The sequence below is a fragment of the Lithobates pipiens genome, unplaced genomic scaffold (genome assembly GCF_037356315.1).
Source record: "Lithobates pipiens isolate NorthernLeopardFrog02 unplaced genomic scaffold, aLitPip1_a1.2 Scaffold_30, whole genome shotgun sequence".
In the NCBI taxonomy this organism is placed as follows: Eukaryota; Metazoa; Chordata; class Amphibia; order Anura; family Ranidae; genus Lithobates; species Lithobates pipiens.
Genome location: NW_027507791.1, coordinates 39,732,319 through 39,749,659, shown reverse-complemented (window position 1 = coordinate 39,749,659; position 17,341 = coordinate 39,732,319). Strand labels below are relative to the sequence as shown.

The 17,341-nt window shown below is 41.5% G+C and overlaps 2 protein-coding genes across 2 annotated transcripts in view; both read right to left on the bottom strand.

Moving 5' to 3' along the window:
• Positions 1-2,755, bottom strand: part of LOC143942674 (low affinity immunoglobulin gamma Fc region receptor II-like) — a 33,544-nt gene extending 30,789 nt beyond the window's left edge. Inside the window, exons 1-2 of the mRNA XM_077464053.1 lie at positions 2,693-2,755; positions 553-573 (exon numbers count right to left, since the gene is read on the bottom strand). Coding sequence (XP_077320179.1) covers positions 553-573; positions 2,693-2,723 — 52 coding nt within the window. The 5' untranslated portion in view covers positions 2,724-2,755. The remainder of the gene's footprint in view (positions 1-552; positions 574-2,692) is intronic.
• Positions 2,756-12,610: 9,855 nt separating this feature from the next.
• The window catches only part of LOC143942183 (high affinity immunoglobulin gamma Fc receptor I-like), a 70,826-nt gene continuing 66,095 nt past the window's right edge, over positions 12,611-17,341 (bottom strand). Inside the window, exons 10-12 of the mRNA XM_077463439.1 lie at positions 16,786-16,854; positions 15,323-15,339; positions 12,611-14,047 (exon numbers count right to left, since the gene is read on the bottom strand). Of these exons, the coding sequence (XP_077319565.1) occupies positions 14,009-14,047; positions 15,323-15,339; positions 16,786-16,854 (125 nt within the window). The 3' untranslated portion in view covers positions 12,611-14,008. The remainder of the gene's footprint in view (positions 14,048-15,322; positions 15,340-16,785; positions 16,855-17,341) is intronic.

Genomic DNA, 17,341 nt, shown 5'->3' with positions numbered 1-17,341 from the left:
ATTATTATTATTATTATTATTATTATTATTATATTTTACTAAAATAATAAGATAATATAAAGAATATATAACACACACACATATATATATATATATATATATATATATATATATACATATATATATATATATATATATATATATATATATATATATATATATATATATATATATATATATATATACATATATATATATATATATATATATATATATATATATATATATATATATATATATATATATACATATGATCTCTCTCTCTCTCTCTCTAAATATATATATATATATATATATATATACATATATATATATATATATATATATATATATATATATATATATACATACTGTATATGTTTAGAGTTACTTTACGTTCGACCTAAATTCAAATCTCAACATATACATTCAAATAAATATTTAATCTTAGTTGTATATAAATATTAGCCAGCCTGCTCTGTTTTTGAATAGTCCCTTCTTTCTCAGTAACTTTTAAGATCTATTTTTTTTTTTACAGTATTTTTGTGTTTATGGCATCAGGTTTGTACTCACCAGATTTTCCCACGCTCAAAGCTGAAAAGTCAAAATGCACGTTTTAGAAAATATGTACAGCACATGTCATCAAAACATATTTAATATATTTCAATCATTCTTCGTTCTTTCCTTTTCAGTTATAAATAATAGATTTAACAAAGTTTTTCCGCAAATCCTAATTTTTTCAGGTCCCCAGAAGAAGATTGGAACTACCCCTCTCTCTTAGGTGGCAAGTAGACATCGAAAAAGTAAAGCTCTGGTTTGGATAAGTCAAGTAAAGCAACCAGACCTTATGCTGACACTTAGCCATTCTGGGGCATAAGTATCAATTGTCCTTATATAAACTCCATAAGCAACCTTATATAGTGGTTGGACATGTCCATTTACCCATCAGATCCTTCCATTCATCCATCATAACCCTCTTTCCAACACACTTCTTTTAGGTTTTACATAGCCTCCAATCAACCAACCCACCACCACCTTTATGAAGCTCATTTCAATCAGAGGTCAGACCCTTCTCATTCCTTCCTATGCAGTTCCAGTCAATCAGCCAGCAGACTCGAGTCTGTATCCACCAGATCCCCTTTTACTTATGGAGTGATGAGACCCCCCCACCCCCCACAAGCTGTATAAGTTAAGGCATGGAGATGCAATTCTGAGATCTACCTGTAAAGGGGTTATAACTTAAAACAATATTTAGTGACACGAAACAAGGAGAATTTGGCAGTAGACTGAGGACACATACCTTGGTACCCAACCCTAGCATTGCCCAACCTAAAGAGAAATAAATGTGTAGCGCTATGATAAAGGAATAAACTTATACGGATCACCATATAAATCATTTAAACAAGAAAAAACATATTACTTAATATTGAATTAAACATAGGAACCAAAACCTTATTTGAAGAATTAAATAAACATTGAAATATATATATATATAAGTGAAAAAATGTATATGTGTAAATATATAATGTTATATATAAAAAATATATATATATATATATATATATATATATATATATATATATATATATATATATATATATATATATGTATGTATATATATATATATATATATATATATATATATACATAAACCTTATTTGAAGAATTAAATAAACATTGAAATATATATATATAAGTGAAAAAATATATATTTGAAAATATATAAGTGAAGAAAATAATTAAAAAAGTGCTTGTGCCAAACAAGTCCCAAAAATATAATGACCAATGGTGAATATGTAGAGAGGTCAATTTTCCCAAAAGCTGCTTTCAGAAACAATGCGTGCTCTTCTAACATGCAACACCGTCACCACAGTGGGAATAGAGGAGGCTTACCAGAGGACTTGGACTTAGTGAGATGTACGTCCCTCCCCCCCAAGTCTTATGGGCTTTGTATATGGGATCTATCCGATAGGTATGGATATTCCTTGGACTTGTGCAACCACATCAAATTAGGTGAAAAAAATCGTTACTGTCCGATGCGAGATTGGAATAATAATCTCGTAGATGGAACCATAAAAGCAGAAACCCGACATAGCGTAATATTGTCACGTAGAAATTTTAATAGTTAAAGATCAAAAAAAGACTCACATTTTGTTGGCATCAAAAAAGCGACATGTACATGAATATGCATTGCCAAAACCTTTAACTACAGTTTTCTCCTTTAGAGATGACGATCAGCTGCCTTTACCATTGACTTTAGCAATGAAAAGAAACCTCTTCTGAAAATCACATTTGTGTTGTTGACTATATTTATATATATATCTAAATATATAGAAAACCTCCTGTTCCACAAACAAAGCTTACAATCAATTCTTATGAAGCGGCACTAGGCAAGAAATGCTCTGCCTAGATGCCTTCTATAGCTCCTTTATATGATCTATAGTCCACCACCACAAAATAATTGTAACTCTTAAGTCATTTTTATGGAACAAGAAAGTTTGTACAGTGCCCAACAGATGTGGGAAGAAGAGGGGGCATCATACAGATGCCAATAATAAAATGAGTCTAATGCCAAGCTTCCAACAGGTTCACAGTAATGAGTTGCTTTGCGTGTTTCTCACTCTCTCAAAGGAAAGGCACTCAGTTGATACTCAGAATATAATAACAAAATACTCGTAATAAAATAAATAAATATTAAAACTTTTCAACTTACACAGGAACACGAAAGCAAGGAAGATGGACATGGTAGCCGGGACCTTGAAGTTGTGACTGTTGCTCGGAGAAAGCAGAAGTTATGACCGCCTTCTTACTTCCTCAGTTTTATTTATAGACATTTCACAAGAGTTAAGAGTTAATGTCAATGTCGTGAGAAGGTAGGAAAAAGAAAAATTCTGTGAAAGCTAATCAGATCTCAGTTTAGTGCAGGCAGTTCTGCTTTATCTGATATGATATGAGTCGACAAAACTCATAGTACATTTTAGGGTGGACACTGCTGCCCTTGTACCCGCGATCACTGGTCTAGCTGTATCATACAGTAGTAAGGATCTTGTTTGCAGTCCAGTGTTGTTACTTTGGCAAGGTTTGGCTTTCATTGCTACCTCACTGAAGGTTACACCATACAGACAATCCTTTGGAGTAGATGTACTTATAAGAATTGTAAACTCTACAGGCAATCCTTTGTCTAGATAAGAATAGAAATAGGTGCTTTTTTGGGGGTAAATGTTCCTTTGGGGGTAGATATACCAATAAAAACTGTAAACCCAAGTTATAACCTACAGCCACTCCTCGGGGCAGATGTACCGATACGAATAGAAACAGGTGCTCTTTTGGGGTAGTTGGATGGATAAGAATTGTAAACTTAGGTTTCAGCCTACAGGAACTCCTCTGTGGTAGATGTAATGATAGAGATAGAAACAAGCATTCTTTTCGGGGAGGTATGCCAATAAAAATAGTAAACACTCTATAGTACCGCATTTGCCGGCATAATAAGACGACCCCTATTTTTCAAGTGAAAACATATAGATATATATATAACATATAAGACTACCCCACCTTCCAAGGCAACACCATTTAAAAAACACCATTTAACCACTTAAGGACCAGGCCTCTTTTTCGGACTTGGTGTTTCCATGTTTAAAACAGTTTTTTTTGCTAGAAAATTACTTAGAACCCCCAAACATTTTATATTGTTTTTTTTCTAACACCCTAGAGAATAAAATGGCGGTCATTGAAATACTTTTTTTCACACCGTATTTGCGCAGCGGTCTTAGAAGCGCACTTTTTTTGGAAAAAATTCACTTTTTTGAATAAAAAAATAAGACAACAGTAAAATTAGCTCAATTTTTTTTATACTGTGAAAGATAATGGTATGCCGAGTAAATTGATACCCAACATGTCACGCTTCAAAATTGCGCCCGCTCGTGGAATGGCGTCAAACTTTTAGCCTCAAAAATCTCCATAAGCGACATTTAAAAAATTCTACAGGTTGCATTTTTTGCGTTACAGAGGAGGTCTAGGGCTAGAATTATTGCTCTCACTCTACCGATTGCGGCAATACCTCACATGTGTGGTTTGACCACCGTTTTCATATGCGGGCGCTACTCACGTATGCGCTCGCTTCTGTGCGCAAGCTCGTCGTAACGGGGTGTTTTTAAATTTTTTTTTTTTTTCTTCTTATTTATTTTAATTTATTTTATTTATTTTTACACTTTTTAAAAAAAAATAAATAAAATGGATCACTTTTATTCCTATTACAAGGAATGTAAACATCCCTTGTAATAGAAAAAAGCATGACAGGTCCTCTTAAATATGAGATCTGTGGTCAAAAGGTACTCAGATCTCATATTTGGGCTAAAATGCAACAAAAAAAAAAAAATAAGAAAATCTGACATTTAAAAAAAAAATATACCTTTAAGAGGTATGGGCGGAAGTGACGTTTTGACGTCGCTTCCGCCCTCCTATGGTATAGAGACGAGTGGGGGCCATCTTAGCCTCACTTGTCTCTATGCCCAGCCGACAGAAGGACCCGATCGCCTCCGCCGCTACCGACGGCTCCGGTAAGCGGCGGAAGGTGCGGGAGGGCGGCGGGAGGGGGGGTGGCACCTCTCCCGCCGCCGATAGCGGTGATCTCGCGGCGAATTCGCCGCGGAGACCACCGTTATCGCACAGTCGACCGCCGCCTGAAGAGATGGATATCTCGGTTGTGCCAGCAGCTGCTGCCGTTACCGAGATATCCCTCTTCAAAAAATGGACGTACATCGTCGTGCGGCGGTCGGCAAGTGGTTAAAAAACACCATTTAAAAAAAAATGGATTCTACCACATACATTGGGGCAAAAAAGTATTTAGTCAGCAACCAATTGTGCAAGTTCTCTCACTTAAAAAGATGAGAGGCCTGTAATTGTCATCAGAGGTAGACCTCAACTACGAGAGACAAAATGTGGAAACAAATCCAGACAATCACATTGTCTGATTTTTGAAAGAATTTATTTGCAAATTATGGTGGAAAGTATTTGGTTTCTTACAAACGAGCAAGATTTCTGGCTCTCACAGACCTGTATCTTCTTCTATAAGAGGCTCCTCTCTCCTCCACTCATTACCTGTATTAATGGCACCAGTTTGAAGTTGTTATCAGTATAAAAGACACCCCTGTCCACAACCTCAAACAGTCACACTCCAACCTCCACTATGGTGAAGACCAAAGAGCTGTCGATGGACACCAGAAGCAAAATTTTAGACCTGCACCAGGCTGGGAAGACTGAATCTGCAATAGGCAAGCAGCTTTGTGTGAAGAAATCAACTGTGGGAGCAATAATTATGCAGCAGATGACATTTTCGACAAAATGTCATACGCATGTAAATCTAGTTTTTGCCTCAGAAGAGTAGGGGTTCTGAGGGTTAATTACATAGGTTGGCCTTGACATCAGTATGTCCGGGCTGTGTTGTAAGTTCTGCCTGGTCATGTGAGCGGTGAGGTGCACATGACAGGCCAGAACCAGGCCTGGTTGGACGTTTTGAGTATCAACCTTCTCGGAACCAATCAGTGGGAGTGCCGGGCCCCGCTGGGGAGTCTGGGAAGGGGTACTTAAGATGTGTGGGTCACGTGAGGAGAGGAGAGGAGTTTGTGAGACCTGTGTGGTCTGTTCTGGTTCCAGGATCGGAGTAGCCCCGTGAGGGGTCCCGGTCACGGAGTGTTCGACATCACGCAACACGTTCCTGTTAGAGGCCCCTGATAGTCCTGTCTGGTCTGGGGTAGGGATCCGTCTCTTCCCAAGTCTCGGAGCCGATTGTTCCGAGGCGCTGTAACTGAGGGAGGATTCAAGGTGTTCGGGTGTGCTCTCGGCTTGGAGGGACACCACGGCTCGTGGAAGTGACTCTTCAGAGGATGAGGCCGGCAAGTGCCATCCTGAGAAGTGTCTGGTTACTGAGTTGGGAAGGACATTGACAAATTCACGTTTTTCCAGTACCATTGAGGAGACAGGAAACATTCCAGGTATGGAGGAAAAAGGTTCCTGTTCACCCTTAGTTACAACTTATACACTTTCATAGGATTCTTTCAAGTTTTTCGTGTCAGCGTGCTGACCACCATGATCTCTGGCTAGAGATCTGTTCAGCCTTGAAGTACCAAGCTGCGAGTGGCTACTCTCTGGGTGGAATTAGAGACTTTGCTAGACCTGCTGTTCAAGGTGCCTGTTCTTCACCCGTACCCTCTGTTCCCATGACAGACTGTGTTATTGGATGTTACTACTGCAGAATAAAACCTTTTAAAAAGGACTTTATCCATGTCAGCGTTCAAGTCATTGGGTATCAACCCTGGGAACCCCCAGACGTGGAAGAGAAGGCCAAGAGAAGGTAACTGGTAAGCCCAATAAGTCAAGTCCACCCTGCAAGGGTTATGGCCGCTACAATTAGAAAATAGAAGACATACAAGACCACTGATAATCTCCCTCGATCTGGGGCTCCGTGCAAGATCGCACACCATCATCTTTTATGGAAAGGAAATACACTGCAAGTACACTTCTATAATATTTGATTTGTCTGTGCTTTACCTGCAATTTTCTGAGTCAGCGACAGGGACTCTGTAATTTTACAAGTTTTATTGAACAATGTATTTTGTGTAATGCCATGGATGAGTAAAATTCAAGAGACTGGCCTTGGGAAAAAATTATTTCCAATTGTTTTTTTTTAAGAAGCACATGATTAGAGCATGAGGCTCTAACTGACTTCAAAAAGAATGTGCTCTGGGAGTGGGGCAATGCGGCATGAGCCCACCCAGTTGTGTGACAATGGCAAATTAATATTAGCTATTGTGTTGCTGATTCTCCTCCTGGCCAATCAGGAAGCTGGTCCTGAGACCCGATTGGCGGAGAGGGAAGTGATGGTATTGGTCACAGAGGAGAAGGAAAAGCAGGGTGAAGCCCCTGCGCTCCACCCAGAGGAAGTGCTGCCCATGTTATAGATGGGGTGGAGGGCAGCGGCTTCATCCTGCTTCTCCTTCTCCTCTGTGATCAATATGATCACTTCCCTCTCCGCTAATTGGGTCTCGGGACCAGCTTCCTGATTGGCCAGGAGGAGAATCAGCAAGACAATAGCTAATATTAATTTGCGAAGTGTGGGGCTGGTTACCGACCGATGGGGGGGGGGGTTGCGGGTGATCTGACGGACCCTGCAGTGATCCATAACTGAGCCAGGGTCTGTGCTTCTCTCAGTACCCCAGGACACTCAGCTTAGATGTTACCCTCTCTTTGACCAACCTCTGTCAGATCTGAAGGCCAACAAGACGTTTTGGATAGTTTGCCGCCACCCCAAAAAAAAATTATCACCAGCCGCCACTGCTATTTACTTCATTGTACTGATCTGCACATTAAAGCTGAACTCCGGGCAAACAGCTCAATTCACAGATGGGATACATACTATTGGAGCTGTTTTTCCTGCCAAAGGATTTGTATTTTTGTCCGTTCAGTATGGAGATTTGTACTGCTCATTTTTTACTATCATTTTTCGAACATCAGCAAATATTGTAAAACATAAGCAACTTATCTTGATCTCATCTTAGACTTGCTCATGAACGTCACTTTATTTCCTTCCTATATAAGGCTGGATTCACACCTATGGCATTTTTTGTGCTTTTTGCATTTTGCAGATTTGCACTACAGTCCATTTATCATGGTTTCCTATGGAACACGATCTCTAGAGCAAATCTGCTAAATGCAAAAAGCACAAAAAATGCAGAGGTGTGAATCCAGCCAAAATGTGACTACTTCTGCTTTGTCCATGGCTCATCATGTTTGGTAATGTATTTAGTTCAGTTTTTATTCTTTTATTTATTTTTCAGATGTCTAGCATTGAATAATATTGAGTTCTAGCTGATAGTCCCTTATTATTTTTTTAATTCAACCAACGTGTATCTCAAATTCATGACGTTTCATTGAGGTCGGCGGTTCTTCCTCTTCTTCTACTGCTTGTTCTGAAAGTAGATGAAACACACATCAGCAGCTGATGTGATGATGCAAAGGTTTAATGAGTGATAAGGGGGTGCGTGACCTAACGCATGAATCAAGTTGATAAATAAAGTTTATTCTAACAGATAAATAAATGAATACAACGAAAATTACTACGTGTTCATAAAAAACAGGTTACAATATTCTCATTGGATAATATAGTGGAAATTATTATAAAACCCATGCAAGGGTATAGGCTGAATCAATGGCTACCACGTTTCGAGGAGACTCCTCTTCATCAGAGCCTTAGAAGACAGAAAACGGTCTGTATTGTGTGGTAGGTTTATATATGTGTCACATGACTGTCAGGGCTGGCTTAGCCCCTCCTCCTCTGGGCTGGCCACTCAGCTGTCGGCTAATTGCCAGCTCTCTTCTCTCTCCACAGTTACCAGCTGTTCCAGATGATGCTCGTCTGACCTGCCTATTTAAAGCCTTCCAGCTCATTTCTCCATTGCCTTCGCGTTGGTCACATCACAAGGAACCATCTCCTGCTGTTTGTTTCAAGACTGGCTTGCTGACATCCCACCTGGCTTCTTATCCTGCTTGCGGTTGCTCTCCTTGGATCCCTGACTTACGGCCTGGCTGATTACCCGATCTGGTTAATGAACTTTGGACTGGCTGACTACCCGCTCTGGCTACTGGACTCTGGCTATGCTTGACTACGCTTTTTTCTATTTACCTTTTTATTTTTATTATTAATAAACAAGTGTGATTTGATTGTACTTCTGTCTCAGTCTGTTTCATAGTTCCTGAGAATGGCAGATGGTGAGATCATCACAGGGTCGTATTCAGCACACTACAGCACTCTGGCAGGAAGATCACAGGGTCAGCTAACGATCAACTCAGACCTGTAACCACTTTACACAAGCTGCAGCTCCTTCACCAGCCGGTGTGCAGGTCCAGATGATCAACATTAACAACTAATGAACTACAATTACTGTACTCACCGTGCGGAGCCAAGAGTGCTATGATGTGGATGGGAACAACACGAGAACAGAGGAGAATTCACATATAGAAACACACCATCTGTCATGTGACACATCTGCCACACAGTCATCGCTCTCTATATAAACCCACCACATGATAGAGACCATTTTCTGTCTTCCAAGGCTCTGATGAAGAGGAATCCCCTCGAACACGTTAGCCATTGATTCAGCCCATACCCTCGCATGCAGGGCTGGACTGGGACAGAAATTTGGACCTGGACTTCATCCAGACCGGCACACTTACATTTTGAGTGTCCCATCACCAGCCAGTTACAACAGAGTGTCCCATCAGCACCCCCTTACATCAGAGTGTCCCATGAGTAGCCCCCTTACATCAGAGTGTCCCATCAGCAGCCCCCATACATCAGAGTGTCCCATGAGCAGCCCCCATACATCAGAGTGTCCCATGAGTAGCCCCCTTACATCAGAGTGTCCCATTACCAGCCCCCATACATCAGAGCGTCCCATGAGCAGCCCCCTTACATCAGAGTGTCCCATCAGCAGCCCCCATACATCAGAGTGTCCCATGAGCAGCCCCCTTACATCAGAGTGTCCCATGAGCAGCCCCCATACATCAGAGTGTCCCATCAGCAGCCCCCTTACATCAGAGTGTCCCATCACCAACCCCCTTACATCAGTGTCCCATCAGCAGCTCCCTTACATCAGAGTGTCCCATTACCAGCCCCCATACATCAGAGTGTCCCATCACCAACCCCCTTACATCAGAGTGTCCCATGAGCAGCCCCCATACATCAGAGTGTCCCATGAGCAGTCCCCTTACATCAGAGTTTCCCATCAGCAGCCCCCATACATCAGAGTGTCCCATGACCAGCCCCCATACATCAGAGTGTCCCATGAGCAGCCCCCTTACATCAGAGTGTCCCATCACCAGCCCCCTTACATCAGAGTGTCCCATCACCAGCCCCCTTACATCAGAGTGTTCCATCACCAGCCCCCTTACATCAGAGTGTCCCACTGAGCCATCGGCCCACCAGGAAACTCCCAGTAGTCCCGATGGCCAGTACATGCCTGCTCGCATGGGTTTTTATAATAATTTCCACTATTTTATCAAATGAGAATATTGTAACCTGTCTTCATGAACACGTAGTCATTTTCCTTGTATTCATTTATCTGTTTAGAATAAACTTTACTTATCAACTTGATTCGTGCATTAGGTCACGCTCCTCCTTTCTCCCTTATCATTCAGCTTTTCCAGACTTCCCCCAGTCAGTTCAGGCAGTGGGACACACATGGTCTCTTCATACAATTATCATATTATTTGAAAATACTACCACTTTGTACTGAAATCGTGCACGCACGAGCGCAAGAGAATATCTTTTCTGTCTACACATATGCAAAGGTTTATTCCCTGCTCTGTCAGAACAGTTTTTGTGCTTTTTTTCACATATTTAAAAAATAATTTTAGCTCCGAAGATTACTTAAAACTCCAAAAACATTATATATTTTGTGACAGTGGACACCCTAGAGAAAAAAAAATGGTGGTACTTCCAATTTTCTATGGTTTATCAAATGCTAAATTTAAGTAAAAAGATAGCCTAAAGCCCCATACACACTATCATTTTTCTGCTGAGTCTTCCCTTCAGGTTTACCAAAACCATGTAGAGGAAGGGACTGCCTGATTGCATACAAATTGAAACTCCTAAGGTTTGACCTCATATTTTGGTAAATCTGAAAGAGAAACTCAGCAGAAAAACTGATAGTGTGTATGGGGCTTAAGGTTAATTTTCAAGCACATAAACACAATATATTACCCATTTTTTTGTAAAATATAAAAGATAAGGTTGGATTGAGTAAATAGATACTTAAAGTGGTTGTAAACCCTTACAAACCACTTTGACCTACAGGTAAGCCTAGATTAAGGCTTACCTGTAGGTCCAAGAAATATCTCCTAAACCTATATGGTTTAGGAGATATTTGCCCGAAAACAGGCACCGCTGTCTACGGCACATGCGCTGTAGACAGCGGCGCGCAGGCTCACTGAGAGCGACATTCTCAGCGACGGAGCTGCCGCGTGTGTCGGCTCCCATGCGCATGCGCGGGAGTGACGTCATCGCGGCTTCGCCGAATGACAGCGGCGGAGCTGCGAGACCCCACCAACAAGATGGATGCGGCGGACTACAGGGGACAGCGGCGACTTCGCTGGCTCCTGTGTCAGGTAAGTGACACATAATGGACTACTATGTGATGCATAGTAGTCCATTATGCTTTGCCTTTGCAGGGAATGAAAGAGGAAGTAAACCCATCAGTGTTTACTTCCTCTTTAACAGGTCAAGGCTTAAAATTGTGTGTGCATCTGTGAAACAGCAACAGACTTCGGTTCCCTAAATTTTCAGGTCATCAGTTTAGAGTTAGGCCAATTTCACCCTTCTGCGTTTTGGCCTCAGTGTTGGTGTACCCATGGTTCTCATGTGGTTAACCCGTACCTTCTCATAGACTTTCTAATAAGTTGGTAGTTTTTGGCAAATTTTCTGAAAGTCCACCTCATGCCGGTTACACACGACCGGACTTTCCGGCAGACTAGGTCCGACGGAATCAGTCCGTCGGACAATCCCATCGTGCGTCGCGACCTAGAAATAAAACATGTTTCAAATCTGGCCGACGGACTTAATCCTTATCGGGAAAACCATTGGTCTGTATGCTAAGCCAGCGGACCAAATACGACGCAAGGAAAGCTATTGGCTACTGGCTATTGAACTTCCTTTTTTTAGTCCCGTCTTACGTCATCACGTTCAAAATGAAGGGACTTTTGAAGGGACTTAGTCCCTTCATTTGTGGCCAAGTCCGCTTGTTTGTAAAGTCCATTGGAACTCTGCCGAAAGTCCATCGAGAAGACCATCGGACCTAGTCTGCTGGAAAGTCCGGTCATGTGTACGCGGCAAAAGAAGTAGCATGAAGGACTTTTGGTGTGCTTTCAGAAAAATTCTAAAGGTAGGCAATAGCCATCCAGATAGTGATAGATTGTAGATAATGCTAAGCATATATTATAAATCAGTGTATTTATTTACAGCCAAAACATCATTAACAAAAGTTTATGAAGAGCCACCCCTGTAAAGGCCCCTGGAAGATGACTCTCCCCAAAGGTTGTGCTGACCTTGCAAGCCCTACGACGCAAGGAAAGCTATTGGCTACTGGCTATTGAACTTCCTTTTTTTAGTCCCGTCTTACGTCATCACGTTCAAAATGAAGGGACTTTTGAGCGGACTTAGTCCCTTCGTTTGTGGCCAAGTCCACTTGTTTGTAAAGTCCATTGGAACTCTGCCGAAAGTCCATCGGGAAGACCATCGGACCTAGTCTGCTGGAAAGTCCGGTCATGTGTACGCGGCAAAAGAAGTAGCATGCAGGACTTTTGGTGTGCTTTCAGAAAAATTCTAAAGGTAGGCAATAGCCATCCAGATAGAGATAGATTGTAGATAATTCTAAGCATATATTATAAATCAGTGTATTTATTTACAGCTAAAACATCATTAACAAAAGTTTATGAAGCGCCACCCATGTAAAGGCTACTGAAAGATGACTGTCCCCAAAGGTTGCCCTGACCTTGCAAGCCCTCCAACGCCTTTGACACCCTGGGTTCTGACATGATTCAAAGAGAGAATACACTTGCAAAAAACACAAGAGAAACAATAGAAATGGCAAATAAGTATTTTACTATATGTTCTTGAGTCAGTCAAGGAAAGAAGAATGTAAATTTTCCTCAAGCGGCAAACTTTAGCATTAAACAGAATTGCAGAGAATATACAATACAATGGCAGTAAATCAGGCAGTATTGACCAACAGGTCCTTGGAGAACCTATGACCCCAGGTATAAGAGTGAGAAGAAAGACTTTTTGTCAAGCAGCTCTCTCCAAACTCTGATGCCAAGGGCCAAATGGAATAGTAGGCACAATATGTGACAACACAATAAGCGAAACCTGAATAAGAGTTCCCCTTTAACATGAGCAGGTGTTATAAGCTGAATCCTTTGGAGGGGGTGACTTTGATGTAAGGTGTCCAAGATCTTCAGCTGGCTATGTAGGGATCCAAGATGTTGCTGTGAAATGGCAACCAGCAACGTGGATTTAACAAGCAAGGAATCTCTCAGGGAAAGCCTTAGGTGTAAGAAGGAAAGGGTAAAGGTGTCTGCATTCAGTGTCTCTGAATATAATGTTAATGGTGGGCTTCTGCCCGCTCACCACTCCTGGAGATAGCTCTTGGGTGGAGGACGACAAGAACGGGCTCTTGTAGGACCTGTAGTCAGATGAGAGGTGCCCAAATTGTCACCCGACAACCCAGGGATTCAGCGGTATCTGCGTTGGTATAGATGAAAGTGGCCTCAGATAGCCAGTTATACAAGTAGAAGGCGCCAAAACTAAAACAATATATATCCCTTAAATAGTTAGATGATAGCCACATTACTGATGGTAACCTGGGGGTTTACCTCTAGGAATAAGGCTCACTCATAGAAAACGCTCCATGCCGTGGCACCTGCTCACATCCACCAGAGTGACCTGGACCCTGTTCTGCAGCTGTAGGCCGGGCTCCCAAGAGACCAAGCCCCTGCTCAGACTGTTCTATTTATCTCTTCACCTAGAATTCCTCCTCTCTCCAGTCAGCTGGAACTTGTAGTTTGCAGCAGCAACAGGTCCATTGAAATCCCGTCCCTCTGGACTACATATCCCACAATCATCTGCTTTCAGTACTGGTCTCTCTCTCTCTTTCTCCAATCAGGAAATGATGACAGAATCCCCATGCTAGGCACTAGGGGGAACAGAGCTCAATGTAATCTTTGTTAAGGAATGTCCTATGATGGCAAAAGCGATATACAGTAGCTAGCACTTGGCTATTTTTAAAAAGCTCTTAATTTAAAGGGTGTAATTATCTCACACAGCTTTGTTTCATATAATCTATGATAGATATGTTTTCTTTTTTCTTCTGGATTGGTCAACTTCATAGGAACCCCCAATATCAATCTGTGGAAATGTGCAGAGTTTGGTATCATCCATTCCGGGTCTGGTATCCTCTCTTAGATATTTACATTTACATATTTACATATTCACAGTAGCGTATGTAACAGTCAGATCTTCCTGGAAATAATTAAAACAGATAACTGGATTAGTTTATAGGAATACTGCTATAATGTTTTTACTGTTATATCATCTACCAGTATCTATCTATCTATCTATCTATCTATCTATCTATCTCTGAGGATCTTAAAAAAAGAATTGATGGTCTTCATAAAGATGGCCTAGGCTATAAGAAGATTGCCAAGACCCTGAAACTGAGCTGCAGTATGGTGGCCAAGACCATACAGCGGTTTAACAGGACAGGTTCCACTCAGAGGTTGTCTTTGGGAAATAGATGTATGAGTGCTGGAAGCATTGCTGCAGAGGTTGTAGGGGTGGGGGATGGGGGTTCAGCTTGTCAGTTCTCAGACCATACTCCGCACACTGCATCAAATTGGTCTGCATGGCTGTCGTCTCAGAAGGAAGCCTCTTCTAAAGATGATGCACAAGAAAGCCCGCAAACAGTTTGCTGAAGACAAGCAGACTAAGGACATGGATTACTGGAACCATGTCCTGTGGTCTTATGAGACCAAGATAAACTTATTTGGTGTCAGATGGTGACAAGCGTGTGTGGGGGCAACCAGGTGAGGAGGACAAAGACAAGTGTGTCTTGTCTACAGTCAGGCATGGTGGTGGGAGTGTCATGGTCTGGGGCTGCATGAGTGCTGCCGGCACTGGGGGGCTACAGATCATTGAGGGGACCATGAATGCCAACATGTACTGTGACATACTGAAGCAGAGCATGATCTCCTCCCTTCAGAGACTGGGCCGCAGGGCAGTATTCCAACATGATAACCACCTCAAACACACCTCCAAGATGACCACTGCCTTGCTAAAGAAGCTGAGGGTAAAGGTGATGGACTGGCCAAGCATGTCTCCAGACCTAAACCCTATTGATCATCTGTGGGACATCCTCAAACGGAAGGTGGAGGAATACAAGGTCTCAATTTGAGTGCAGGCTTAATTTGGACATTTTCACTTAGGGGGTGTACTGACTTTTGTTGCCAGCGGTTTATTTCATTAATGGCTGTGTGTTGAGTTATTTTGAGGGGACAGCAAATTTACACTGTTATACAAGCTGTACACTCACTACTTTACATTGTAGACAAGCGTCATTTCTTCAGTGTTAGATAGAATAGAAGGGGTGTACTCACTTTTGTGAGATACTGCATATATATACATATATATATATATATATATATATATATATATATATATATATATATATATATATAATTTTTTTTTTTTAAAGGCAACACAATAGTTCTCCAAAAAAAGAATTTGTTGGATACTTACATGTTTCATTCTAGTACCTATAAAGGGAATAAGGAAACAATGAACAGTAATTACTATATTAAATCAACATAACACTTTTATATATTCTTGTTGCCAAACTATATTTTGAAATGCTGGAAGGCTCTGATTGAGGTTGGTGTCAATATGGAGAAGACAGAGGTTATAGAGGGAGTTAGGATACTCTGCAACAGATTTGGTTTGAATTTGATTTGGTGGCCCTGTACAGGATGAGGCTTTTGGAGGAAGCTGTGGCAGTGATGGACACTCTTGCAGGCCAAGGGCACTATGGTGAGCAGTGAAGAGGCTCTAAATCATACTGGGGGGGCACTGTGGGAGGCTAGGAGGCATTTCCAACTTGCCGGAAATATCTTCCGACAAAATGCTCCGATCATGTGTAGAGAATTCCGATCAGACAAAGTGGCACGCATGCTCAGATCAAATTCCTACATCAAAGCTATTGGCTACTAGCCTGAACGTAGTCCCTTCGTAACGAAATAACGTCATCGCATTAAGTACGATCGGATTTTCCGTCAACTTCGTCCGACCGTGTGTATACAACAGTTTCGGCCAAAATCCGTCGGACAAAATCAGACGGATTTGGTTGTCGGAATCTCCGACCGTGTGTACAAGGGCTAAGAGCAGGGCTGGACTGGGACAGAAATTTGGCCCTGGACTTCATCCAGACTGGCCCACTTACATTTTGAGTGTCCCATCACCAGCCCCCTTACATCAGAGTGTCCCATCAGCAGCCACTTACATCAGAGTGTCCCATCAGCAGCCCCCTTACATCAGAGTGTCCCATCAGCACCCCCTTACATCAGAGTGTCCCATCAGCAGCCCCTTACATCAGAGTGTCCCATCAGCAGCCCCCTTACATCAGAGTGTCCCATGAGCAGCCCCCTCACATCAGAGTGTCCCATCAGCACCCCCCTACATCAGAGTGTCCCATCAGCCCCCTTACATCAGAGTGTCCCATAAGCAGCCCCCTCACATCAGAGTGTCCCATCACCAGCCCCCTTACATCAGAGTGGCCCACTGGGCCATCGGCCCACCGGGAAACTCCCGGTAGTCCCGATGGCCAGTACATGCCTGGCTAAGGGTTCTGCAACTGGCTGGAGGCCCAGGAGAAGGGAAGCCATGGCCTGGTACTGGGCTATGGTCTGGTGGTTGAGAAACCCTGGATTATAGAACTAAAAATTTATTTGATACTCACAGTATTGTACTGATTAAACATTTGAGCTATAAGTGAAGTTCAATTAATTATATCTATGAACATAAAATAAGCTTACTATGATGATAGCGAGACTTACAGGAGTTATCAGGTATACATTTCCTTAATTCGGTTATAAATGGAGGACATAACTTATTCTACATGTCCCCTCTTTTCTAGAGAAACATCATTTTGATATTTACATTGATACGTTTTGACAAATACGGCACTGTCACAAACTGTGACTACTAACCTTTGGGAAGCCGACTTATATCTAGGTAGGTGTAGCAGACATCTTGTGGATCGGGGTCAGCGTTATTTACTAGAGGAAAAAAAAAAAAAACAGGTGATTTCATAATTAGAAAAATTAATAAAATTACATTGGCATCAAAGTAGTCCATCCTTGGTCAAAGGGCACATATCCTTTGTAAATAATCAATATCAAACTTTTGTCTCAACCATTGAGATGTAAAGAGAGAACTAAACTGATTTTTCATGGTTGTGTACATTTTTTTTCTGATTTGTAAAAGTTTAGTATTTTTCATATATACCATTTACATTTGTGGCACGTGGGTTAAAAAAAAAAAAAAAACACCCAGATTGAAGTTTTTCTTTAGTAAAGGTTACTAAAGAACTAAAGAATTAGTAATGAACACATCCCGGACGAGCCCCCAATAAATAGCAAAAATTGTTTAAAAAAAAAAGATAGTCATTTCATGAATCAATATAGTTTCATGAGACAAAGGACAACAGCAAAAATTAAATTAATCATGTCAATCAGTTGCCATCTTTAACCACTTCAGCCCTGG